The 27,863-nt window shown below is 39.0% G+C and overlaps 1 protein-coding gene across 2 annotated transcripts; it reads left to right on the forward strand.

Annotated features, from left to right (window-relative positions):
* The first annotated feature begins 874 nt into the window (after nt 1–874).
* AADAT (aminoadipate aminotransferase) lies at nt 875–27,659 on the forward strand. Of its 2 annotated transcripts, none has more exons than XM_082728966.1 (14): nt 875–988; nt 3,493–3,580; nt 4,224–4,392; nt 5,582–5,714; nt 9,146–9,220; nt 15,875–16,084; nt 17,969–18,034; nt 19,303–19,385; nt 19,847–19,943; nt 20,998–21,059; nt 21,295–21,359; nt 23,218–23,324; nt 26,057–26,158; nt 27,095–27,659. In XM_082728966.1, exons 2-14 carry the CDS (start codon nt 3,514–3,516, stop codon nt 27,134–27,136), a joined length of 1,278 nt encoding a protein of 425 aa, XP_082585092.1. In that variant the 5' UTR covers nt 875–988; nt 3,493–3,513; the 3' UTR covers nt 27,137–27,659. The 2 variants fall into 2 exon arrangements, with proteins under 2 accessions (XP_082585092.1, XP_082585091.1); XM_082728965.1 differs by lacking the exon at nt 875–988 and adding an exon at nt 2,986–3,184.
* Nucleotides 27,660–27,863: the final 204 nt, after the last annotated feature.

Raw genomic sequence — 27,863 nt, forward strand, 5'->3', positions numbered from 1 at the left:
TCAAAGAAATAAATAAAATCTTTAAAAAAGAAGAAGAGGAGGAGGAGGAATAAACCCCAAACAGAGGGAGAGGAGAAACCCGCCCTGCTGACATCTTGACCTTGGACCTCCAGCCTCCAGAACTGTGAAAAAATAATTTTCTGTTGTTTAAGCCACTCAACCTATGGTATTTTGTTCTGGAAACCCCAGAAGATTAATACATCTGGTAAGTTTGGGGATAACTCATCACACAACAATAGATAATAATGTACCTACCCACACCAGCGCCCCCAAACACACACATTTTCCATCTCCATTTATCACCCAAAATTGTCTCAACAGTCTAGCCCCAAAGTATGCAAATTAGAAACGTCAGCAACATTTCTTTGAACAGATTTGGTGTTTTGAAACTTGATTTTCTCACAGATTATGGAAAAGGCTCTGTGCTAAATCTGTCAGGTGAGGACTTCCCGTAATGACCTTTAACCTTTAAGTGAAAGTAGTAAAAGATGACAATTAGCCTAGGTGTGACCCTGTTTGATTTCAGACTATGAGCATGATGCAGATCATAATAGGAGGCTTATAGGCTTATACTTCTAACCCAGTGGGAAACTTGTATCCATGGGAAAAAGCCACTACCTTCTCTCTGCTTTCCTTAGCAGCTTGTATATCAGCTACGGATGTTGAATTATATGAAAATGCTAACCCCTCAACCAGCAAACACTTGATCTTCCAGACTTGTCTTATATTTTTTAATTTGTTACAGTTCCTAGCACAGAGCAAGCACTCAGTAAATGTTTAAAGAATAACTGGGTCCAAAGAACTGTGCCCTTTAATTCTATCCACAGGCAGTCCTACGCCAAGACTTTCAAAAGGCAGCACTGAGATGTGAACCTTGCTCGTTCGTCTTACTCCTGTGGGAGAATTCCTTCTGCAGTCACTCTTGACAAATTGAAAGTCTGGTCTGTTTGATTTCGTTGGCAATCTATTTCCAGCTTCTGATTGTCAGGTAAGCCCCTAACTTAACTTAACTCTTGCCTGACCCTTTCCCATCACAGTAACCATTTTCTGCCTTGAGTTTTCTGAACATAATCCTAAAGTCCTGTACATTCCCTTTAGACCTCCTTCAAGGGACGGTTCTCTGCTCTTGTACCTGGCCTTAATTATCACCCCACTTATTCCAATCAGCACCCTCAGCCATCTCCCCTATCCAACTCCAGGGCAGCAACCCCCCCCCAAAAAAAATTCAGCAAAGTGTTTAAGGTTGAGAACCTGTATCTTATGACTTGATGGCCTTAAATCTCTTGAGTTTGGGTTCCAGGAATTGTATTCTACTAATGGGGTGGGTATGGGGGGTGAGGGGGGCCTAGTTCTGCACTGTTCTTTTTAAAGATTTTATTTATTTATTTGACAGAGAGAGAGATCACAAGTAGGCAGAGCAGCAGGCAGAGAGAGAGGGAGAAACAGGCTCCCTGCTGAGCCGAGAGCCCCATGCTAGGCTCAATCCCAGGATCCAGAGATCATGACCTGAGCCAAAGGCAGAGGCTTAACCCACTGAGCCACCCAGGCACCCCATTAAGGGTATATACTATATATTATATAGTATCTATATAATAGATACTATAAGAATCATAGAACTGTGCATGCATGTGGTTGCAAAAATTCGTCTTGAATGTTTTCTTAGCCCAAAACTCCAGACTGTTTTTACCCTTTCCAAATACCAAAGGGAAGTTTAGGATTCTGTTAAGCATCTGAGGGAACCATACTTATTGGAGCCAAAAAGAAGCTGCAGTCTCCAGTAACACCAATATTCCTAGTTACATTTCATATGCAACCCAGATCTATACTTTATTTAGATGTATTTAGAGCTCCTCCAGCTAATTTCTAGAAACATTCAGGGGCAAGCCTTTTTAAAATAGACAATCTCAGAAAGATCCTTAAGGTATTCATGAATTAACTAAGGACACAACTTGCCTTAAGAGTTGCCAAGTACTTTCTCCAGCCAAAAATTTTTAGAGGCTGAGTATTTATATAAAACCTTTGTAACCACTCATAGTAAGAGCTAACATTTATTAAGTGTTTTTACAAATGTGAAGGTGCTGTGCCCATGTGCTTAATATGGAGTCTTTGGTTTAGTCCTGCTGACCACTCTGTGAGAAAACTCATGCACAAAAAAGTAACTTGTCCAAAGACACGCAGGTGTAAACCATCAGATGGGATTTACTAACACCAGAAATGCCCTTCTGGTATTTAGCTGCCAGCATAAATATTCCACTGGGCTATCTCAACCTTGTGTTACCAGGACCATGAGAAGGATAGAAGTGACCACTGGACTAATCTATTTCTGTCTAGAAGAGAGCCCTCTGACAATATGTCAAAACTCATCCAGGATGCATTCAATAAATGTTTACTGAATGAATGAAGCCAGGTTAAAATTTGTTAAAAATAAGTAACTCTCTCATATATCTATGTAAGAATAAAAGAGAGGGGCTGTCTCAAAATCTTCCCCCATTGAGAGCTCACAGGGAAAACTGTGTTAGTGACCCCGAGAGATTAATCTAAGTCCTACATCTAACTGATGTCCATAATGAATAGTCAGAAAATCCAAGGGGAGGAAACACAGTAGAATTTGAGGAGACCCTCAGAGTGATTCTTCCAAAATTTGTTTCAACACTCCCGTCCTCATTCTAAAATGTTCAGATCTTGGACAAAGTATCGTTGCAAATCATCTGGGTCGCCTGGGTGACTTCCTGGGATAGTGCTATAGGTATTTTCGGAAAGGTCAGTATGAAACACAGCACAGCAGTGTTCTATGGGGTGAGACGCACCAGCTCCTTCGCCAGAAGACTCCAGGTAAGCACAAGCTGCACGGAATTGGCCTAGCCGACCAAACGCAGTTTAGGAAGCCTGCTGCAATAGACGAAAGCAGCCACCAGATGGCACTCAAGGATTAGGCTCGGGAGACTTCCGGGGCACGCCCCTCTCCTTCCCCCACCCCCCCCCCGCCCCGCCCCCGGCAACTAGCTCTTCGGCGAGGTCTCAGGCCGGCGTCCACGCCAACCCGACCTCTCTTGCGGTGACTCCCAGCTGCGAGGTCAAGAGTCGGGCCCGCTTTGAACGGACTCAGGCTCTGGCCTGCAAAAGCCTCGCGGCCGGCCATCACCCTGCTCGCCCTGCGCGGTGGACGCTCACCCGCGGTGGGGAGGTGCGCAGGGCCGGCGGTCATAGGCTGAGGCGCGGGGCGGGAGCCGGCGGGGCAGGCCCCCAGCGAGGCGGGACCTGCACCGCGCCCCGCCCAGGGGGCCGCCCGAGGGTGCGGGGTGCGGGCCGCGAGTGCGCGCGGCGCTGCGTCTGCGGAGCCCCGTGCGGTGTGCCAGCAGCCCCCGGGCCGCTCGGGACGCAGACGCGGCGCGCAGCCTCCAGCCGGGGCGCTTCGGCGGCGGGGTGGGTCCGAGCGAGTGGCGTTCCCAGAGTTCGGAGGCGCGACTGGACGCCGCTATTTCGTTTTTCTAGTTTTCCGCTAGTGTCCGGGACATGAATTACTCACGGTTCCTCACCGCCACGAGCGCAGCGAGAATGCCCTCTGCCATCCGAGTCGCGAGTGAGTCCCGGGCCGGCGCCCCTCCTCCGGGGATGGGGGGTTCTCGCGGAGCCTCCCGCGGCGGCGCCCTCCCGCGCACCTGAAACAGGGACGGACTTTGTTCTCCGAGAACTGGGGGGGAGCAGAAGGCGGGGGATCGGGTATCTCGGCGCGAGGGTAGCCGGAGCAGCATTAGAGACTCGGGCTGTTGGAGGACCCCTCCTAGGAAGAGAGGGGGCGTGTGCCCTCTAGAAAGCCTCTTCCTGCAGGGTGAGTGGGTGTTAGGCACCATGGGCAGATGTGGCGGCGTGGAGCGGGCCTGGGAAACCGAAGAGCAGCGAGAAAGGCCTGGAGCCGGGTGCGCAGGTGGGCACTAAATGGGAGAGAGGAGGGTTTTCGGTCACTGCTTAACTTTGCTTGACTTGCTCGTTGCTCTGCCCTCGTTGGGCATCTCCATTCTTTTGTTCCTCCGCCGGTGAGGTAGGTGCAGAAAAAAGTAACCTGATGTGTTTATTTTAGACTAGTATTTTAAAAATAGAATTTCTTAAAGTAGAAATTGTTCAGCTTTACAGTTTCGTTGATCATAATGCAAGATATTGAGCTACCTCTGTTGATGAAAGTCTTCAATGAAAGTGTTTCCTCTTCTCTTCTGTGTGTGTTACAGCTGAGATACGGATAAAGGCACCGAAATCAGTCATCTCCTTGGCTACTGGATCACCAAACCCCAACACGTTCCCTTTTAAGACTGCTGTTATCACCATAAAAAATGGAAAGCCCATCCAATTTGATGAAGAGATGATGAAGAGGGCACTTCAGTATTCTCAAAGTGCTGGGTAGTTATCAAAAGATACCATAATTTTGTTGGTTCATTTTCACGAGCAACATCCTAAGGCCCCCTGATAAAGTAACGTGTCATTTTTAACTGGGTATTCCACAGGTAGGAAGGTTTGGGGCAGCGTTTTCAAAGATTAATTAAGAGCAACAGGTTTATTAAATGCTTCCTCCTCAGTGACTGCTTGACTTTAAATAATGGGGAGACTCAGAGAAGGCTTGTCAAAGGAAATACCATTGGAGCTGAGACTGGAAAAAAAATTGAGATAGCTAAGGGAAGAGAGCAGGTTAGAAGAAAAGAGGAAAAGGACAATTTAGGAAGTAGCAGAAATTTTGGGAGAAATTTTGTAATTATTGTGTTCCCTTAATAGTTGCAGACCCCTTATGCAAAAATATTGCCCTCTGTTCAGATGTCTTTAATATTTTCTAAGATTTTATTTGTTTGAGAGAGAGGGAGAGATGGAGAAAGAAAACAAGTGGGGGCAGGAGCAGAGGGAGAGGGAGAGCCAACTGCCCACTGAGCAGAGCCCAACCTGGGCTGGATCCCAGGACCCCAGGATCAGGACCTGAGCTGAAGGCAGATGCTTAACCAACTGAGCCACCCGGGTGTCCCCAGATGTCTTTAATTTCTTAAAAGCAAGCTGAAACACATGCTTTATGACTTTCCTTAGCTGATCTTCTTCCAATGATAAAGGGTAATGTATGGAGTGCCTACAAATTAAATTATATTTTATTAAAGTCTTCTTTGTTCTGTGAAAGAAAAGTATATTGAAATATAACACATTATTTATATATGAATTATATGTAATATGTACAATAGGCCTTTCTTTCCATGATACAAAGATCTTGAGACTGAACTTCTAGGTAGCCTAGGGAAATTTTCCTAGAACAAAGAATAGATTATGCAGTGAGTACTCTAATGTACAAGAAAGAGAAGAGGCTTTGTGATAAGGTAGATGTAGATTCCTATCTCAGCTCATTTAATCTGAGCTGGTTGGCTTTATGTGAATTTCTTAATCTCTAAATCTGTTGCCTTGTCTTTTAAATAGCGTTATTAATATTGGCAAAAAGTATTTGAGGATTTTTAAATTGAATGAATAAAGTTCCTGGCATAAAGCTACCATTTAATTCTTAACTATAATTATTATGTTTTTTAATACTATAAATTTGAAAGTCCGTTTTATGCTTTAGAATCCCAGAGCTGTTGTCCTGGCTAAAACAGTTACAAGTAAAATTACATAATCCTCCCACCATCAATTATCCAAGCAGTCAAGGACAGATGGACATATGCATAACAGCTGGCAGCCAAGATGGTCTTTGCAAGGTAAGACTGAAAGGAAAGGGAACCCCACATTAAGAATCAAATATATTTCATAAATAGAGTCATTTCTCACCTAAACATAAGAGGGTCATGTTTAATGAGTTACTGGTAGTCTATCTTGTCTTTATGTAAAGTTTTAAGGGGAACTTAAAGACATTCACCAACCAGATTTTTCTTAAATGTAGATCATGTGGTTAATGTCCCAGAACTATGAGTCATTAAAACAAGATTCCCATTAAGGAAGTACTCAAGTCCTACCAGAAGCTTAATGAGCACCGCTTAATGTCATCTGGCTCAGAGATTCAGGTTACATTTTGATTTATGTAGTTATGAAGTTTCACTAGGATTTTTTAAAAATTTTTTAGAAGGTGTATCCTGATACTCCTGAGAGGGAATGTTATTCCTTTGCCTGCCTGCTTAGTTCAACACCTGTGCTCACCACTCCTTACATCTGGTCTCCTCGACTGTGGTTTTGTAGATCTAGGTCTGTGCCTGTACCTGACTTCTCTCTAGGTTAGTTCTCCTGTTATCGCCACACCTCCCCCCAACCTCCCCAGTTCCCTTTCTCTCTCATTCCATCTGCCTCTCTCCTGGGTTCCAGCAAGCCCACAGATGTATAACCACCCCTGGGGAGTTTTCACAAGAGACTGTATTAGTGGTTCTCAGTCTCTTCTGTTTCTTTTTTCTTTTCCTTTTCATGAATAATTAGTCCCAGTTAAAGATTCTCTATATTCAGTCTTCACAGCTAGACTAAAAAGGACTCTTATTTATGTTAAACCAGAGTAGCTTTGTTTTTCTTTTTAGGAAAATGTAAAAGCTGCAATCTACTTAGCTTTAGTGAATTTTAAATTATTTTTACAGAATAATGTGTTGAAGTAATAAGAATATAATTTTTCCTCCCTCTTTTTGTATTTAATTGGGGAAAAGGGGGGAATTAGCTACTGTTTGAGTGTTTGCTTGAAGACAAACATCTGTGATTCTATAGATTAATATGAAAAAAGTTCTTTTTAATTAAATTATTTTTTTTAATTTTTTTTTTATTTTTTATAAACATATATTTTTATCCCCAGGGGTACAGGTCTGTGAATCACCAGGTTTACACACTTCACAGCACTCACCAAAGCACATACCCTCCCCAATGTCCATATTTTTTAAGAAGTATACTATGAACTTTTCTCTCAGAACGATGCTCAAGATGATTTTTTCATTATCTGTTGCAACATCCATCATAACACAAAGAAAGATAGCATAGATGGCCAGAAACACCAATAACTCATTTACTTACAGACGTGCTTATTACAGAGGCCTTCAAGGGAATCTGGTCTACTATTCCTTCCACTTTGTTCTCTAAGATAGATGTTTCATTAGGCACCTGTGTCTCTGTCTACCTCTATTAAACAGTGCTACCAGATAATAAACAGTCCTTCTTTTCATTTAGAATATTTGACATTTTCACGTTCCCCAATTGACATGGAAAATATATGTGATTAGATTTTCATTTGATTTACTGACAATACACATGCCACCCAAGTAATTTGTTTGGTCCTAGGATGTCCTCTAAAGCCTGGATCACTTAGAAACATTTCGGAGGAGGATGCTGTTTGTCATAAAATGCTGAAAGCTCATAAGGAAAAGGTGAAGGGAACTTTATAGACCAAATTGGAAACAAAAGCCTGAATGTCTATCTCAGTTGATGCCCATACTGTTGTCATGAGATGCAGGTTGTTAAAATGATAGGAAGGAGAGGCTTGAACTGAAGATTGTGACACACCACAAGGAAAGAAAAGATGATGCCATCAATTATGTAAGATTTCATTAAAATGGACCCCCCTTTGATTGAGGAGAGAAGTATCTATTGTCTAGATCATATTGTCTGCAAAATCTCTTAAAATCTGTGGAACCTGTCTTATCTAACCTCTAAATATGCTTTCACGTTGTTGATCTTACCATCCTTTCTGAAACACTCTTCTCTGCTTCTCCCAATACCTCATTGGCCCAGTTTGGCCTGCCTTTGCAGTGTCCTCCTCCTCTGCACATCCATCATTTATCAGAGTTCCTCAAGGCTCCATCCTCAAAACTCTTCTCCCCTGAACCCATGAACTCTCCCTGGGTGTCTCCATTCACACCCATGTGCTTGATCCTATGCTAGTAACTTCCAAGCTCCTTCCAAATCCATGTGTCCCATCTGTCTACCTGGTGCCATGACAGAATGTTTTAAAGGCATCTCAAACCAAAACACCCTCCTCACCTTGTCCCTCTCTCTGAGGGTTTGTGGTTCTGTTTTTCAGTAAACAGCATCACTCCCTCCATCTGTCTAGCTCTGTGGCCAGAAGTCTAGGAGTCATTGTTCGTGCCTCCTCTTCATCACTCCCCTGTAATCCGTAATTGTGTTCTGTTGGTTTGGATTTCCTAAGTATTTCTCAGTTCTCCTCTCCAGTTCCATCATCACTGTCTGTCAGGCTATATACCCATATCTCTCCCCAAAATGGCGGCAGGAGGGTCCCAGATAATCCTCAGGCTTCCCTAGACTTTACACATACATTCCCACTCACCTTTCATTCTTTCATAATGAAGCCAGAATAAGCTTCCCAACACGAATATCTGATAATCTGATTCCCCCTTCCCAGCCTCTACCTGATATTCTTACTCGCCTCATGCGGCTTAAACGTCCACCTGGTGTTTCTCTGCCTACTTCTGTCTGATCTCACTCCACCCTCCTCTTTACATTTCCTCTTCAAGCCACTGAATTCTTTCAGTTTCTCAAAATGTACCTATTGTGATCCTCTGTACCAACTCATCACTTCTCAAGGAAGCCTTCCCTGATCCCCCAAAGTCCCCAGATGCCCAACCCCTCCTACAATGAGCCCTTAAAACCTCTGCTTCTATACTTAACAGCACCTGTCATTGTTTTTAAATATACACTTAATTGGGTAATTATTTGGTTAGTGTCTAGCTTTCCCATTGGATGAGTAGCTCCATGAGGATAAGAACCATGTTGCTAAGCTCATCATTTTGTCTCCATACCATCCACAGGCTTGACTTACAGTAAATATTCAATGTATTTTCAAAGAAGGAATAAAAGAAATATATGAATTTTACGAGCCAAACCAGTTATCTTACCCTAGAACAGAGTTTGAGAAACTGTGGCTTGAGAGCCAAATCCAGCCCTCATCTGACTTTATAAATAGAGATTTATGGGAACTCAGCCACACCTATTGGTTTGTATATTGTCTTTGGCAGCCGTCTCACTCTAGAGGCAGAGATAAATAGTTGCAATGGAGATATTATGGCCCACAGAATATGTACCATCTGGTACTTCACTGAAAATTTGCCAATTCCTACTGTAGAATCCTAGAATCCTCAAACTGAATAAGGGATCTGGATCTAAGAATGGAAACAATACCATCCAAACTAACCTATGCTTCTTTTGTTAGGTGTTTGAAATGATCATTAATCCTGGAGATAATGTCCTCCTAAATGAACCTGTTTATTCAGGAACACTTCAAGCTGTGAGTACACATTTTTATAAAATGCAGATCTCTTTTAATAAATAAAACATTACACCTTTAAAATTATCTGTCTGTGGAAAAATAAAATAGTATCTTCCATCTGTAAATAGGAGAATCTTAAATGATGTTTGCAAAATATGTTAAATATACCCTCTGCTTTATACATTTCTTTTTATAAAATCTAAAAGTGTAGGTGCTGAAATGAAGCTGTGCGAAATCACATCCAGCTTTCTTAATATTTCATGTGACATGCAACTTCATTTACAAAAAACTTAACTTTTTCTTTACTTTTGTTACCATACGTCTAAGTATAGTCATGTTATATGTCAATTTAATATAATTGTAAACCAATATGGTGTAACTAGGACTTTCCACTCCAGTGTTAAATTAATGGGACTATAATGTCCAGAAGGAGGAAGCTAGTCATCCAGCTTTGCTTTGCCCTAGTGAGAACACAACACTGACAAGTAGGATCTTCTGGGGCACAGTACTTTAGGGTAGCCATGGACTGATTTGTGCAGGTCCTTAGGTTCATAGGCCTGGAACCAAAGGGAAGCTATTTCAACTCAATATAAGAACTTCCTAGCCATGAGCCTTTACCTGACTCCTGACTCCCTAAGGAAGGAAAACACTACCCATCACTTCAGGTGCCCAGAGTTACTCTCAGTTGTCATCTAACACCTAGCTTAAGGTAGGGGGGTAGGGCACCTGGGTAGCTAAGTGGGTTAAGCCTCTGTCTTCGGCTCAGGTCATGATCTCAGGGTCCTGGGATTGAGTCCCGCATCAGGCTCTCTGCTCAGCAGGGAGCCTGCTTCCCTCTCTCTCTGCCTGCCTCCCTGTCTACTTGTGATCTCTTTCTGTCAGATAAATAAATAAAATCTTTAAAAAAAAAATAGGGCAGTGAATGAGGTGATCTTTATGCTCTGCTGATTCTAACTTCACAGATTCTTTTTTTTTTGTCAAGTTTAATATTATCTTTTTTTTAATTTTTAATTTTATTTATTTTTATTTTATTTTTTATTTTATTATTATTTTTTAAAATTTATTTTTTATTTATTTTCAGCATAACAGTATTCATTATTTTTGCACCACACCCAGTGGTCCATGCAATCTGTGCCCTCTATAATACCCACCACCTGGTACCCCAACCTCCCACCCCCCGCCCCTTCAAAACCCTCAGATTGTTTTTCAGAGTCCATAGTCTCTCATGATTCACCTCCCCTTCCAATTTCCCCCAACTCCCTTCTCCTCTCTAACTCCCCTTGTCCTCCATGCTATTTGTTATGCTCCACAAATAAGTGAAACCATATGATAATTGACTCTCTCTGCTTGACTTATTTCACTCAGCATCATCTCTTCTAGTCCCGTCCATGTTGCTACAAAAGTTAGGTATTCATACTTTCTGATGGAGGCATAATACTCCATAGTGTATATGGACCACATCTTCCTTAACCATTCGTCCATTGAAGGGCATCTTGGTTCTTTCCACAGTTTGGCGACCATGGCCATTGCTGCTATAAACATCGGGGTACAGATGGCCCTTCTTTTCACTACCTCTGTATCTTTGGGGTAAATACGCCGAGTGCAATTGCAGGGTCATAGGGGAGCTCTATTTTTAATTTCTTGAGGAATCTCTACACTGTTCTCCAAAGAGGCTGCACCAACTTGCATTCCCACCAACAGTGAAAGAGGGTTCCCCTTTCTCCACATCCTCTCCAACACATGTTGTTTCCTGTCTTGCTAATTTTGGCCATTCTAACTGGTGTAAGGTGATATCTCAATGTGGTTTTAATTTGAATCTCCCTGATGGCTAGTGATGATGAACATTTTTTCATGTGTCTGATAGCCATTTGTATGTCTTGATTGGAGAAGTGTTGTTCATATCTTCTGCCCATTTTTTGATATGATTGTCTGTTTAGTGTGTGTTGAGTTTGAGGAGTTCTTTATAGATCCTGGATTTCAACCTTTTGTCTGTACTGTCATTTGCAAATATCTTCTCCCATTCCGTGGGTTGCCTCTTTGTTTTGTTGACTGTTTCCTTTGCTATGCAGAAGCTTTTGATTTTGATGAAGTCCCAAAAGTTTATTTTCACTTTTGTTTCCTTTGCCTTTGGAGACATATCTTGAAAGAAGCTGCTGTGGCTGATATCGAAGAGAGTACTGCCTATGTTCTCCTCCAGGATTCTGATGGATTCCTGTCTCACATTGAGGTCTTTTATCCATTTTGAGTTTATCTTTGTATACATTGTAAGAGAATGGTCGAGTTTCATTCTTCCACACATAGCTGTCCTGTTTTCCCAGCACCATTTATTGAAGAGACTGTCTTTTTCCCACTGTATATTTTTTCCCGTTTTGTCAAAGATTATTTGCTTATAGAATTGAGGGTCCATATCTGGGCTCTCTACTCTGTTCCACTGGTCTACTCCACCCCCAAACTACTAGAACGCATACAGCAATTCAGCAGCATGGCAAGATACAAAGTCAATGTACAGAAATCACTGGCTTTCTTATACACTAACAATAAAAATGCAGAAAGGGAAATTAGAGAATCGATTCCATTTACTATAGCACCAAGAACCATAAGATACCTGGGAATAAACCTAACCAAAGAGGTAAAGGATCTGTACTCGAGAAACTACAGAACACTCATGAAAGAAATTGAAGAAGACACAAAAAGATGGAAGACCATTCCATGCTCTTGGATCGGAAGAATAAACATTGTTAAAATGTCCATACTGCCTAGAGCAATCTATACTTTTAATGCCATTCCGATCAAAATTCCACCGGTATTTTTCAAAGAGCTGGAGCAAATAATCCAAAAATTTGTATGGAATCAGAAGAGACCCCGAATCGCTAAGGAAATGTTGAAAAACAAAAATAAAATGGGGGGCATCATGCTGCCTGATTTCAAGCTTTACTACAAAGCTGTGATCACCAAGACAGCATGGTACTGGCATAAGTTTAATATTATCTTAAACAATTAATAATAGAAAGCTATTAGCTAGTCTTAATGAAAGGCAGATTTTCTCAAAACTCCTAAGTAAAGATGAAATTGATACTGTAAAAAAATGCTTTTCCAAGTAAACAATCCAAAAAGGAAATTAAGAAAACAATTCCATTTATAATAACAGCCAAAAGAATAAAATATCTGAGATTAAATCTAAGAAAGGAGGTAAAAGAGTTGTACATTAAAAACTATAAAACACTGATCAAGGAAATTGAAGAAGACCCAAATAAATGGGAAAACATCACCTGTCCATCAATTGGAATATATTGTTTAGATATCAAAACTACCAAAGCAAACTACAGATTCAAAACAATCCCTTTCAAATTCCAGTAGACTTTTTTGCAGAAATAGAAAAGCCAGTTGTCAAATTCATATGGGACTGGAAGGAATCCAAATAGCCAAAACAGTCTTGAAAAAGAACAACAAAGTTGGAGGACTCCCACTTCCTGATTTCAAAGCCAGCTTCAAAGCTCTACTGATCAAAACAGTGTGGTACTTGTACAAGGACAGACATATAGACCAGTGCAATAGAATTGAGAGTCCAGAAATAAACCCACACATCCGTGGTCATTTTATTTCGACAAGGGTACCAGAACTATTCAATACAGAAAAAGTAATCTCCTCAACATAAGGTTCTGGGACAACTGGATTTTCACATGCAAAAGAAAGAAATTAGGCCTTTGGACCATATAAAAGTTTAACTCAAAATGGATCAAAGACCTGAATGTAAGAGCTAAGACTATAAAAGCTTAGAGGAAAACATAAAGGCAAATCTTCCTGACCTTGGATATGGCACTAAATTCTTAGATATGGCACCAAAAACACAGGCAAAAAGAACAAAAAATAGATATTGGACTTAATCAAAAATTAAAAACTTGTGTGCCCTGAAGGACATTATGAAGAAAGTGAAAAGACATCCTACAGAATGGGAGAGAATACTTGCAAGTCATATATCTGGTAAGGATTTAATATCCAGAATATATAAAGACCTTCTACAACTCAATAACAATAACAACAATAAAAGAACCTATTTTAAAAATGGGCAAAAGTCTTGAATAGACATGTCTCCAGAGAAGATATTTAGGTTGCCAGTGAGCACAGAAAAGATGCTCAATATCATCATTAATCATTAGAGAAATGCAAATCAAAAACACAGTGAGATACTTCCTTAAATCTACTAGTATAGCTACTTCTTTATTTTTAAATTTTTTTTTAATTTTTTATTTTTTATAAACATATATTTTTATCCCCAGGGGTACAGGTCTGTGAATCATCAGGTTTACACACTTCACAGCACTCACCAAAGCACATACCCTCCCCAATGTCCATAATCCCACCCCCCTTCTCCCAAACCCCCTCCCCCCAGCAACCCTCAGTTTGTTTTGTGAGATTAAGAGTCACTTATGGTATAGCTACTTCTTTTATGTAACATAACAAGTGTTACTGAATCTGGTGTTGCTGGTGGAAATGTAAAGTGGTACATCCACAGTGGAAAAACAGTTTGTCAGTTCCTCAAAATATTAAACTTAGAATTACCATCTGACTCACTAGTTCAACTCCAAGTATATACCCAAAAAGAATTAATTGAGAACTGGAGCTCAAACAGATAATTGTACACAAATGTCCATTGCTGCATTATTCATAATAGCCAAAAGGTAGGAGCAACTCAAATATACATCAACAGGTGAGTGAATAAACAAACTGTGGCATATACATATGATGGAATATTATTCGGCCACGAAAAGGAACAAAGTCTCAACACACACTTCAACATGGGTGAACTTTGAAAACATTACACCAACTGAAAGCAGCCAGACACAATACAACAAATACTGTATTACTCCATGTATTTGTTTCTTAAATCTAAAATAGGCAGAGTCACAGAGACAGTAAGTTAGAGGTTACTGGGGCCCAGAGACGGGGAAAAGGGGAGTTACTGCTTAACGGGTTTCTGTTTGGTGAAAAGAAGTTTCAGAAGTCAGTAGTGCACTGATGCACATATTGTGAATGTGATTAATGCCATGAACTGTACACTTAAAAATGTCAAAATTTGAAGGGCGCCTGGGTGGCTCAGTTGATGAAGTGTCTGCCTTTGGTCATGATACTGGGATCCTGGGATCAAGCCCTGTGTGGGGCTTCCTGCTCAGCACTCAGCAGGGAGTCTGCTTCTCCCGCCCTCTCTCCCTCTAACCCATGCTCTCTCTTGCTCTCAAGTAAAGTCTTTTAAGAAGAAAGCAAAATTTTTGTCATATCTATTTGCCACAATAAAAAACTAAAGTAAAATAATTGCTTCTTCTTAGTGATTGGATACTAATTTCAATCTGATACTAACTACTTTACTAAACTCTTTATGTAATGCCTATGAATCTGAAACCAGTGTCTGTGTGATCAGCATCACGCATGCACACACAGACGTTTCCACATACCCAGACAGAAACTGTGTGCCAGGCTATGAGGAGATTTGCTAGTAAGGAACATGTGTTTATTTCATGGCCCAATATTACTTTGTTTAATCATAGTAGATGTGTTTCCTCAGCCTAAGAACTTTTACCTTTGTCATAAAGTTGTATGGATTATTTCCACATTTGACTGCTAAAAGAGTGTCTGCTTACCTTTGAAAAATTTTTCTCTGAGAACCTCACTCAAATTATTGTTATTTCTAAAGTTCCATTTTTTTTCTTTATGTTCATCCAAGAATAAGATTCCACAAGATTTTTATAAAATTATGTCTATAAGCAAGGCCACTCTTTGTGACTTCAGGCTTAGCATTTGGTAAATACAAAATACTTCCATACACCTTGGTAAGCTGCTGCCCGGTTTTCCTCTGTGCCCATCACCACCCTGGCTTCCCTGGCCGCACTCCTAAGACCACCCAGAACTTCCCATGATACGGAATTAATGCAGGGGCCCCCAGGACTCTTTTCCAGTCAGGTACTGTTTCTGATGTGCCTGTGCTGTATCATCTGTTAAATATTTTGAATATCACCTCTGCTTGTAAGTATTTTAGGTATTAACATAAAAGATGCTTTCTATGTTTAACATTGTCCAAAAAAAATTGTTAATACACATCTCTTTTGGAACCAGTTCTGATCATAATTCTAATGAAAATTCAGTCAGAGGCTAGGTTATGCACTGTAACAAACCACCCCAGTCTCCATGGCTTATGGCTAGAAAGTTTCTTTCTTCCACATTCTACATATCGACCAAAAGGCAGCTGCTGCTCTCTTCCACGACATCTCCATACCAAGCCCCAGGCTGATAGAAGCAACCTCTGTCTGGAGCATTGCTGGTCTTAGAGCAAAGGGAAAAGGGAACAGAGAACCAAAAGCTGGATTTTAAAACTTCTGCTTGGACGAAACACACATCCCTTCGGCTTACAATTTACTGGCCAAAGCGAGACATGTGGCCAATCCTGACCTATGAGCAAGGAAGTATGGGAACTGACGGGGGATAGTTTTGAACGATAATGGAATCTACCCCAGGACAACAATGAAATGAGACTATACCACCTCAAGCCTTTGAGTGTAGAGATGAGTGCAGGTTTATACATTAAAGGGTATAAATGGTAACATCCTTGGTTAGTAGAAGAACCAGTGACACACTCTGTAATCATGTCTGAATCTTGGTCTTTTTATTTGTGCTCAACAGCTGAAGCCACTGGGCTGCAACATCATTAATGTCGCCAGTGATGAATATGGGATGATTCCGGCCTCCCTCAAAGAAGTCCTTTCCAAATGGAAACCGGAGGAGTCAAAGAACCCTAAAAAAAACACCCCCAAATGTCTTTACATTGTCCCAAATGGCAACAACCCTACTGGAAACTCATTAACAAGTAGCCGCAAGAAGGAAATCTATGAGGTATTTTAAAAGAATACGTTCTGTGGGTATGTCCTTGTTTATTTTTGACCTTTGAGAAGAGTACTGTGCAAGTTCCATTTCTTATTTTTTATTATTACAAGGAAGATAGTTTTTAATATAAAAAGAAGTCATCTATGCCCGAGGGTCCTAATAAATAGGAACACAGAAATTACTCCATCCTTGGTTAACTGTGAGATTTTTTTTCCCTTAATTGATATTTTCATAAAAAAGAAATGGCATTTTTGACCTACTGTTAAATTTTATGAGTTTATGTAATCAAACCCCAAGTTTGATTTTCATTATTTTATTTTTATGTTTTCATCCTCTCTCTTCTCTTTCCTACTCCTTAGCATTTTAAGTTACAAAGAAATTCTTTAAAAATAAGAGGCATGCTCCTTTGTCAAATCTCTTTTAGGTATGTGACTATGATATCTAACTTTTCATAGCAAACATTTTTTTAAAATATCAAACACATACATAACAGTACAAAAATCTTTGAAAAATAAGAGAAGTGTGCCTTTAGTAAATTCTCTTTTATGTACCTTACTGTGCTCCCTATACTTTTGCTACTAATAGCTTTTTAATATAAGTGCCAAAGACATATTAAACTATATAGAATGTGCAGTAGAATCATAAAGGAAGATTTCAAATAGCTTCTTCCACTCATTTTTGTGTGTCTGTGTGTCAAAGTGTTGTCTTATTTTTCACATACTCCAGAGTTCTGTCCTGCGTTCTCCTCTTATTTACATACTACCCCCAGATAGTCTCATCTGTTTCTGTGGCTATAAATTCCACTCTAAATAATAGGAATGCCTTTCCCCTGAACTCCAGGCTTCTGTATCCAACTTCTCCATCCAGCTTCTGTTTCCAGTATCCACCATGAATGTCTAATAGACATTTCCAACCTACCATGAACAAATAGAACTCTTGATTTAGTCCAGTCGCACCCAATTCCAATCCCAACCCCTCACATTCCCCATCTCTGTAAATAGTGCCTCTATGAACAGTGACCATTTACTCCTCTCTTTCTCTTCTCTTCCCCCCACCACCCTCTACATCTAATCCATCTTGTGGACTCCACTACCGAATGGATCCAAATCCACCTGTTTCTCTCTTTTTGCCCTTACTACCATGATCTTCCCAACCACCACCTTCCTTCACTGGGCTATGAGGATAGTTTCCTCATTGGACCCCGGCTGCACTCCTTTCTCCATCTCCAGCCAGTCATTCTTCACAAGCAGCCAGTCACATCCTTCCCCACCCCCCACCCCCAAATATAAAGGTAAAGCCAGTGTTGTGGTCCTGTTTACAATCCTCTAGTGGATTCCCTTTGCAGTTAAAATAAAACCAAATTCCTTCATCTGCTCCACAAAGCTATTTGACCTGGTAGTCTAATCTCAGACCCTGTCATCTCTTATTTTATTGTCCTTCCTGCTTCAGGCCACTTTGTCCTTCTGAGCTCTTGTGTTATCTTGTCAGGAAGGGCTTCCCAATGATTCAGACTGAAACAGCTACCCAATCTTCTCTCTCTCTCTCTCTCTCTCTCTCTCACACACACACACACACACACACACACATCACCCTGTTCATCACCCTTCCCAGCCCCTAAAACCTCCTGTGTAGTATTTCTTCTCTTCATTGTCCATTGGCTTACGTATATTGTCTTTCCCAGAACACTGAATTTAAGTTCCGTGAGAAGAGCCTTCAGTGAGTGCCTCATTCATCTCTTTATCTTCATTGTCTAGGACAAAAGGCACTCAGTAGCTTCTTGAATGAATGGATGAGTGAGTGAATGAATGAATGAATACAAAGAATTATGATTCCAAGTGATTTTCAGATTAGATGGTCCTTAAGAATTAAATATACTACTTCAACCTTTTTTAGCTCGCAAGAAAATATGATTTCCTCATCATAGAAGATGATCCTTACTATTTTCTCCAGTTCAGCAAGGTAAGTGATGATGTGAATTTATTTCACGATTAGAAGATAAACATGTAAGTTATTACACTGACTTGAGTTTAGCCTGGTTTTGAAGTAGGAGCTAATCTATCTTTACATTGAAATTAAGTAAAATTATTAATAATTTGCTACCACTTCAATCCTTAATCTTTCAGTTTTATCATGGAATTAATACTTGTCATGTCTGGTATTACTGCTCTTTCCAGAAACAACTTACCTTTAAAATAGTAGTGCTCTATACCATGCATTTGGTCAAACAGAGTGAGTCAGGGCTGATAGTCTTCTCAAACTCCAGATCCTAGTGCATGGTTTTTTAAACATCATACCAGGAATGTGAAGTAGGTTCCATTTTGGGAACTATAGTCTCTTGGCAGTGGCTTACTGGAATGATGTCTGACAAGGATCTAAAAGAGAAAGATAGCCGTGTTCAATTAGCAGTGTCCATTCTGCATTAACCGGCAGAATGCCATGTATTTAGCGTCTCTGTCACTGAAGGCCTGGATCTTACCTACAGAATAATGGATTTTTAGGTTCTTTCTCACTATATATGCCACTTTTCATGATCTCGATCTCCTAATAGCAGTAGTGGCACAGACTCCCACTGATATCTTCAAAATCAGACACTGTCTTCATTTGCTCTCAGGGAGCATATGCTCCCTTTAAATCTACTGAAAAAGAACAAAAACCCTTGATTTTTCTGTATAGTTTGCCGACTATCACATCTAGCTACCTACTCCCTACCCTCCACATGACCTGGAACTTCTTTGCTGTGTGCATCTATTTTTGAAGTAAATACTCAAGTCCATATTGCAGATTGACTACATTTCTCATCTTGTTTTATCTTCCTAGCTGTTCTAAGGATCATCATTCTCTCTTGAAGCAACCCTGAATGCTGCTGGCCCTCTTCATTTTGATCTAATCCAAATGAGTTTTTCTTGAATCCTTCCTCTAAATCTGCTAATCCTGGATCTCAACCTTTGAGCTTAGGAGGGCCTATTTGAGGTTTCCCTAAATTTCTAATAATAACATCTTAAGCAAATGAGTAAACTCTTCTTTGTTTTTGGCAGAAAAGCAGCAAAGCTAAGCAGGTACTCACTAAAAAACATGCATCTCGGTTTCTTATTCCATTTTAAAGGTTGAGACTAAGGTAACAGAAAAGATGGTTGTGTTACTGCTATACCCTCTCCATTCCCTACACAAAATAATTACACAGTCACTTAACAGAGTTCTCAAACAATATGTATTTTTTCCATTTTAAGCCCCGGGCACCAACATTTCTTTCCATGGACGTTGATGGGCGTGTCATCAGAACGGACTCTTTTTCAAAAGTCCTCTCCTCTGGGTAAGGCTTTGTGTCTTAATTTATGGCCAGATCTAAAAAAGACAGACTATACCTGAGTGTATTTTAGTCCAAATATTTCTCATTTAAGATGCTAGTATTCCTACTTACTTTAAAATATCAGTTTGATTATTAATTTTAATATATGCCTTTTCTTTCTTTATCCATCTGCAGTAATCAAAGGTATTTGGGTGTTAATCTAAAGTTGTAGTGGGTCTGGTCAGGTTTTCAGTTCCATATATAAAAGAACACATTTCAAAATACTTGGTCAAACTTGTATTCCATTTTAAATGTACACTTAAATTTGGATTTTAAATAAAAAGTAGCTAGTTTTGTTAGAATGTTTTAATTGTCTAGGCCCATTTGTCCCCAGGTCACAACTATCTTCCTAATGAAATCAGTAAAGTGACATGTATTAATTGTTAACACAAAATTTGTCTTGTGCCTTTTCTCTTTTTGTGTAGGCTGAGAATAGGGTTTATAACTGGTCCAAAATCCTTGATAGAGAGAGTTGTTTTTCACACACAAGTCTCAACCATGCACCCCAGCACTTTTACACAGGTAAGGACAATGTCAGAAATAGGAGGGTTTGGGTTTCTTTTTTTTTTTTTTTTTTTAAGCAATCAGAATAGAAAATAGATGTTAGCATGTAAGACTGAGTGAAGGTGGCAGGGAGAGAAATCACTGATCCAGAATCTTGTGTTCGATATGGACTGTATTAGAAGATAAAATACCACAGATGTTTACTCTAAAAGGCAGATGAGATGGGGCACCTGGGTGGCTCAGTGGGTTAAAGCCTCTGCCTTTGGCTCAGGTCATGATCCCAGGGTCCTGGGATGGAGCCCCGCATCAGGTTCTCTGCTCATTGGGGAGCCTGCTTCCCCCCCTACCCTCTGCCTGCCTCTCTGCCTACCTGTGATCTCTGTCTGTCAAATAAATAAATAAACTCTTAAAAAAAAAGAAAGGCAGATGAGAATTGAATTAACCAACCGTTACTTTGTAGCATAAAGATGTCCCCATGTTTTATCAATTTAGGGGTTTTTTTCCCATATTTTTTGTGCCTGTTATCAACAAAACTTCACTATCCACCTATAGTATTTAGAACTTCCATTTTATATAGAAAAATCACTGAAAATGTTACACAGCACGTATCTACTATGTATTTTTTAACAAATTTAGAGAAGCGATATAGTATAGCAATTAATAGTATGGATCTGGAGCTAGACAGTCTAACTTGAATCCAGGTTCTGTCTCTCACTAACTGTGTGACCTTGGGAAAGTTCATTTAACCCTTGTGCCTTGGTTTCCTCATCAGTAAAATAGAAATAATAGCCTAGTAAGGTTATTATAAAAATTAAATTAAAATGTATTAATATATTACAGTAGTTTCTGCCCATAGCAAGTATTACATAAATATTTATTATTTTATTGCCACTGTTATTAATTAACATTTATTATAAATCACTGTGTAAATCTTGGTTCAGTTTGTTATATTTTCTTGCGGTTTACAGGTAATCAAGAGTGATTTGCTTTTTATATTTGGCAAAAAAAGAAAAAAACAAAAAAACATTTAGAGACCAAACCGTAATATTTGTTATTTTCTTATCTCTTTTAGCTTCTGATCTCACAGCTTCTACACCAGTGGGGAGAAGAGGGTTTCCTGGCTCATGTAGACAGGTATTGCATGTTAGCTTCCATATTTTACATAGATATTGGCTTCCCTGTATTAATTTTCATTAGGATTATTCCAAAATGAAGGAAAAAATGCAAATAAACATGCTCTATTCATTTTTCAAGCATTCAACATTTTAATCAAGATAGAAAACAAGATTCTTATAGACTGAACTCCAGAGCCTTCTGGTGTCTTCAGTCAGTGAACTAAACACATGCTTTTCATTGTTTCCTTTTCTAGGGTTGCTGATTTCTATATGAACCAGAAGGATGCAATAGTGGCAGCTGCAAACAAATGGTTAAATGGTGAGTGGAATATCCATCCTGCCCTGTGATAGACACCAGCACTTTGACGAGTGGGGGGTGAACACTGCATAGTCATTGTTAATAATCTTGGGAGAAGAGAAACAAGAGTGCAGGAGTATTCTTGTCAAGTACTGTCACCCTCAGAAGTAATAGTCTGCAAACCCTGTCACTGTTCTGCCTATCTCTACTTTACCTGTCTGCTGCAAAGAATTTGTGGCTTAAAGGGGAGAAAAAAGAACTTTTAGTCTAAAAATCAGCTGGCCATAACTTAAAGCTAAATGATAGCTATGCTCAAAGGTTTTAGAGTTACTTCAAATTTTCCCCAAAATTTGAGCAGAGGAATTGTCAAACAATTTTCTAAGACTTTTGTTTTAATAGTATAACCTAAGGCAGTTCTCTCATTATAAATTATTTGCATTCAAATCGTTAGTGTCATTTATCTAATAGTATTTATTGCTAATTTGATTGCAGGGTGATTAAGATTTAATTTTCTATTAATGAATTATGTGTTGGGTGTTTTTTTAAGATTTTATTTATTTATTTGACAGAGAGAGATCACAAGTAGGCTGAGCAGCAAGCAGAGAGAGAGGAGGAAGCAGGCCTCCTTACTGAGCAGAGAGCCAATGTGGGGGTTCCATCCCAGGACCCTGAGATCATGACCTGGGCTGAAGGCAGAGGCTTAACCCACTGAGCCACCCAGGCACCTGATGTGGTTTTAATTATACCATTAAAAAAGCTTTTGGTGTGAATAATAGTAAACAAAAAATCAGTTCCTTATTTCTGTCATATCTTGTTCCCTATAAATTCCTGGTAAATAGAGAATTACCTTTTTAATAAGAGTACTATTCTACCACTTTGTACAGTGGCATTAAAGATCAGGTTCTAGGGGCATCTGGGTGGCTCAGGCAGTTAAGCATCTGCTTTCGGCTCAGGTCATGATCCCAGGGTCCTGGGATAGAACCCCTGTGTCAGGCTCTCTGCTCAGTGGGGAACCTGCTTCTCCCTCTGCCTCTGCCTAATGCTACCCCTGCTGTGCTCCCTCTCTGTGTCAAATACATAAATAAAATTTAAAAAAAAAGAACAGATTCTAATCAAAAGCAAGTTTTAAAATAATTGTCCTTCCTTCTTGGTTTCTTTATCCTAATACCCAGTGAAACATAAAGTCTACAAATACTTCTGGTATGATTGCATTTTAAGTACTTCTTTTCATAATCAACTATATTCTGATAAAAACTCTAATCCATCAGACTTCAAAACTGTTGTATAAATGGCAGAGTTTATTGAAGCACTGGAAGAATCTGGAAGGAATCGAAGAATCTTCTCCTATAATTGAAAGAGCTATAGTTGGCTTCAGTATGGTTCTAACTAAGGGAAGTAGACACAGGCCTTAGAGTCCTTGCACTACCCTAAGACTGCCTAAAATTGGAAATATATACAAGAGTCAGTCCCTCTCTCCCTTCATCCCAGTCTCTCTCTCTCTCTCTCTCTCTCTTTTTTTTTTAAGATTGTGTGTATTTATTTGATGGAGAAAGAGACAGCTAGGGAGGGAACATAAGCCAGGATAGTGGGAGAGGGAGAAGCAGATTCCCCAATGAGCAGGGAGCCAGGTATGGGACTGATTCCTGGACCTGGGCTGAAAGCAGACACTTAACTGAGCCACCCAGTCACCCCTAGTCTCTTATTTTTTAAATAAACTCAGAACTTCAATTCATTAAATTATATGTTTTAAAAATGATATCCCCAAAGGAACTTTTTTTGGACATACTAGTTGACAGTTACTACAATTATGCATTAATTGATATATTTGGTATCATCTAAAGGGTTTTAGCATATATTTATTCTCTTTTTTGGTTTGTAGGTTTGGCAGAATGGAATGTTCCTACTGCTGGAATGTTTTTATGGGTTAAAATTAAGGGCATTTCTGATGTAAAACAACTGATTGAAGAAAAAGCCATTAAGAAAGAGGTAAGGGGGGAATTATACTTCTTTAAAGTGATTTTTCACTTAAAATAAAAATGAAGAGAGATATTTATCATTGCCTTCTATCCCAACCCATAATATTTTAATATCAGATGTTATCTCATATTTATATATCTTATATTTCTAATATTATTATCTCACTGTTAAAATAAAAATAGATTTTTGAGTTATATCATTCTTCTTCTGGTCTACATTAATGGAAATACAGTCATTCATCTCAGCTACCAGTTAGTTTAATGGCTAAGAGCAGAGGGTTTTTTCCTCTGATTTAAGTAAGTAAGGCATGCTAGCAAACTTGGAAAATTCATGGCAGTATAATGAAAAACGTTTAAGTAGCCCATTATTTCACCACCCCAATTTTGTGACCATTGTGGTATATTTTCTTGAAGAGCTTGTCTATATGTAGTATTTTGGCTGTGCAGTTATTTTCCATGGTTAAAATTACACAGAAAAGTTTGTATCCTGTTATTTTCACCTAAAATTGGGCTGTAAGGATTTCTTCTAGGCTTTTTGTTCTCTCCTTTTGTACTTAAATCTACTTAGTTATTCAGAGGCATTAACTAGTGTGGAAAATCTAAATATTTTTCCGTGTAGCTGTCCAGGTTACCTAAGAGTATCCTTTCTCCATGAAATAATGCTTCTGTCATGTTTGCCAGTCTTTTGTAAACTAAGATATGTTTCCCTTTTGTTTTGAAGCAGTAAGTACAGGCGAGCAGGTTGTGTTGGCACTGGCACAGGACCGTGCTAGTGCATAAGAGATGAGGTAGTGTGGATGCTAGAAAATTGATGTCCAGAGGTCAAACCTGGGACAGGCCTGGGAGCTGACTACCTGGACTTCAAGTCATACATCCTCTCTAACCATCTTACTTGAGGGCAAGACTCCTGCTTTACTCATCGTTCTAATCCTACTAATTCTACACAGTAGGTACTCTGTAAATAGTGACTTAATTCAAAGAAATACATTTTAGCATCATAAATCAGTTTCGTGTTTTCTTTGCTTTTCTGTCAATGCCATTATCATCCGGATCATTTGGTAAGTGGCTATTTGTATGTATCTCTGAGGTAGGTGCTAAGGACACAGAACTCGGACTTTCTCATCATTTTTTTGGTGTTCTCCATCTGTCCCATATATCCTGCTGCATTTACCTTTACTTTTTCTAAATAATCTTCAACCTTACAGCTACAACCTCAGCCCAATTCTGGTCATCTTACAAGGAGATTTTCACTATTCCCCCCTTCTCTTACAACTCCTTGCTTGTAATATACACCCCAGTATTTTCCACTATATTGAGAGAAATGATGATTTTCTTTTCTTTTCTTTTCTTTTTTTTTTTAAGATTTTACCTATTTGACCGAGAGAGAGAGATCACAAGTAGGCAGAGAGGCAGGCAAGAGAGAGAGGGGAGGAAGCAGGCTCCCTACGGAGCAGAGCGCCCCACGCGGGACTCGATCCAGGACCCTGGGATCATGACCTGAGCCGAAGGCAGAGGCTTTAAACCACTGAGCCACCCAGGCGCCCTGAAATGATGATTTTTGTTTGATTATTAATCAAGACAGAAACCTATCATCTGCCTTGAAATCTCTTCCCCAGAATGCCCCAAACCATTTCACTCCTGAGTCACCTTACTCTAGTAGACAGTGTGCAGATGGACACTACATAACAACAGTGAATGCTCTCAGAGCACGTGATTGTACTACATAATAATCTCAAAGACCTACCACACCTGAAGTTTATTTCTGACTCACATAAAACTTTCAAAGATGTGATCTTCAGCCACCTCTGTTCCAACCAGCAATTCAGAGACTCTGGTTCTTTTCTTCTCACTGCTCTTTAGTCTTCAATGCATGGATTCCACAATGACTGTAAAATGGAAAGAGTGTGATGGATCACACGGGGGGCGATTTCGCTGGGCAAGGCCTAGAAGTGGCATGCATCACTTCACATCCATGGGATAGGATTCGATCATGTGGCCATACATAACAAGAAAGAATCTGAGCAACAGAATATATCTGTGCTCAGGAAACAGAGGGAATAGAGTTTGCATTTGGTGAGCCACGTGCCACAGTGCTCACGTCAAGAATACCAGTTGTTCCCACTACTGTCTTGACATACGTCACATTTTTAGTTCATTCACTCTATTTATTGAAATTTTTACCTCCTTTCAGTTCTTCAACTGAAGAACCAATTTTCTTCCCATCTTAAGGCCATTACACTCTCCTCTCCCTAAAATACTCTTTACCCACTTTTTGTTCTGCCAACACCTACTTACCATCCAAGTCCCTGCTTAAAAGCCACTTCCAAATTTGATAACTTAAAAATGGCCTCTCATTGTTTGAATTTATGTTACTTTCCTAGTTGGTTTAACATTTATTCATGTTTATTACCATTTCTGTTTCTTTTATAAGCTGTTTTTTACCCATCAAAGCTAGAATTTTAGTGTTTTATTCTTTAGATTCGATTTTAGATTCTTTATTTAGTGTTATATTCTTTAGATGGAGAAGAGGGAGCATTTGCCATATTTTCTGTAAACATTTTTCCAGATTCTTTGCTTTTGTATAGTTTTGTTTCATTAGGACATACAGACTTTTTACATAAAATGATTTTTCTCATGATTTTTTAAATTGTTTTTAAATGTAAAAAGTCTTTCCCCTCTCTGAGATTGGATCTACCTATATATTCTTTGAGTAATTCACTTATTTTCGATTAATTCTCTTAGATATTAATGCTTCCTGGAAATATTTTCTACGTTGATAGCTCAGCTCCTAGCCCTTACTTTAGAGCGTCCTTCTCTTCAGCTTCTCCAGAAGAGATGGATGTGGTGAGTACAATATTCTCTTCAGAGTAACACTAGATATCAATTCTGTTTTTTGGTACATGTGTTCCTTTTGTGAGTTAAAACATTGTTTAATGTCCTCTTGGGTTTCTGAAAAACAGGTATCATTTGAAAATTCATGAATTGCTATTAAAAGACACACTTTAATGGCAGCAAATAGACAAAGGCATGAGACCAAGTTGAAGTTAAATTTCATCATCTTCATGAACTGTTTTCAGACTTGCTGAACCATGCTGGCAAATTCCTAACAAGTTATGAAGAAAACTTCTTTTCTCCCTACATGGAATTAGTCTGAGCTAAATTCAGCACACATTCATGAAAGCCATTAGTCCCTTTCTGTGAAGAAAAATTTATCAGCAAGAGTCAAATACAATAATATTCTTAAATTAATTACAAATCTGGGTTTAGCCAAAATAACAAGAAGCAAAGAAATGAGTTCTTAAGGACTGCATGTTTGGGGGTCTAAAGTGCCATTAACCTTGAGAAGAGTCTACTTGCCCTTGCAGATGGATTGGTTCTTCATGTTCTCTATTTATTTGTTTTCTCATATCATTAAATACGCTTTTCATAAGTTACCTCTGCTTTTATATATGAATAAAGTTAGACAATTGAAATGATATAGAATGCATATGCAGGTGAGATTATATGAAAAAATAATTTGTGTTGTGGGAAAAATGGAAAACAATTATCTCAAGGGCTATAAAAACAAACAAAAATCCTGGGAATCTGATATACTTATCTCTATATATATTAGTGGACATTGATGGCATCCTACCCAGATAAACCTGATGTTAAATTTGACTTGTAATTGCCATATCTCAACCAAAGATGAATATTCTTCATTTAAATTTTTTAAATTATCACAGACTTTTCCTAAGTAGCATCCTAATTTTGCTAATTCTTATCTCTTTTCTATTTCAGGCCTTCCAGAGATTAGCCCAACTTATTAAAGAATCTTTATGAAGAAATAAAACCCTATGAAGAAACCAAAATGTTTCATGGATTTTTCAGATAAATTATTGTTAGCTTTTAGCAGGAAGAAATCATTGGCTTCACACTTACAGACTGGATTTCAAGAAGCATGTCATATCTGCAATAATTTAACTAGACAACTTTTAAAGTGCCCTTAAATTCATCAGATTGACAAGATATTTTTATAATCCACTTATACCTTTTGATAAATTTTCATCCTGCAAAAGTGATTCTTATCCTCGATTTTACTATAAAGAATTCTAGTTGTTTTATGGTTCCTCATAAATTATCCTTGAAACTAACATTTTACAATAAATTATTTTGAAAGTGTTAGAAAATAAATTCAAAATGGTATAGAATGTGGACTTTCTCTATTTTTAGGAAAGTTTAATGAAAGCTAATTACAAAAATTGTTAAAATTTGGTCATTGTAAGTGGTTTTCAGTTAAGAGTACCACAGACATTATGTTGTGCCATAGAAATCCCTTTAAAATAAAATTCTGAAACTAAGCACAGCTAACGGCCTCAGAGTTATTAATTCTAAATAAGGAAGAGAGATCAGAGACTTTAAAATCTTTGGTACACTGTATTTTCATAATACTACACAATTCACAAAAATACATTCTTTTCTGCAATGTCATTGAAATGTACCAATGTCATTGAAATGAAAAAAAAAATTTTTTAGGCTATACTTTTTAATGATTTTCTTTCTCACCTTT

Source organism: Mustela nivalis, assembly GCF_964662115.1.
Source record: "Mustela nivalis genome assembly, chromosome: 4".
Taxonomy (NCBI): Eukaryota; Metazoa; Chordata; class Mammalia; order Carnivora; family Mustelidae; genus Mustela; species Mustela nivalis.

Bases quoted from the DNA above. Each gene is read 5' to 3' on its own strand.
- AADAT (XM_082728966.1), top strand. From the start codon at position 3,514: ATGAATTACTCACGGTTCCTCACCGCCACGAGCGCAGCGAGAATGCCC. The intron at 19,944-20,997 runs GTAAGGACAATG...TATCTCTTTTAG, and splicing joins ACCCCAGCACTTTTACACAG to CTTCTGATCTCACAGCTTCT. The intron at 21,060-21,294 runs GTATTGCATGTT...TTCCTTTTCTAG, and splicing joins TTCCTGGCTCATGTAGACAG to GGTTGCTGATTTCTATATGA.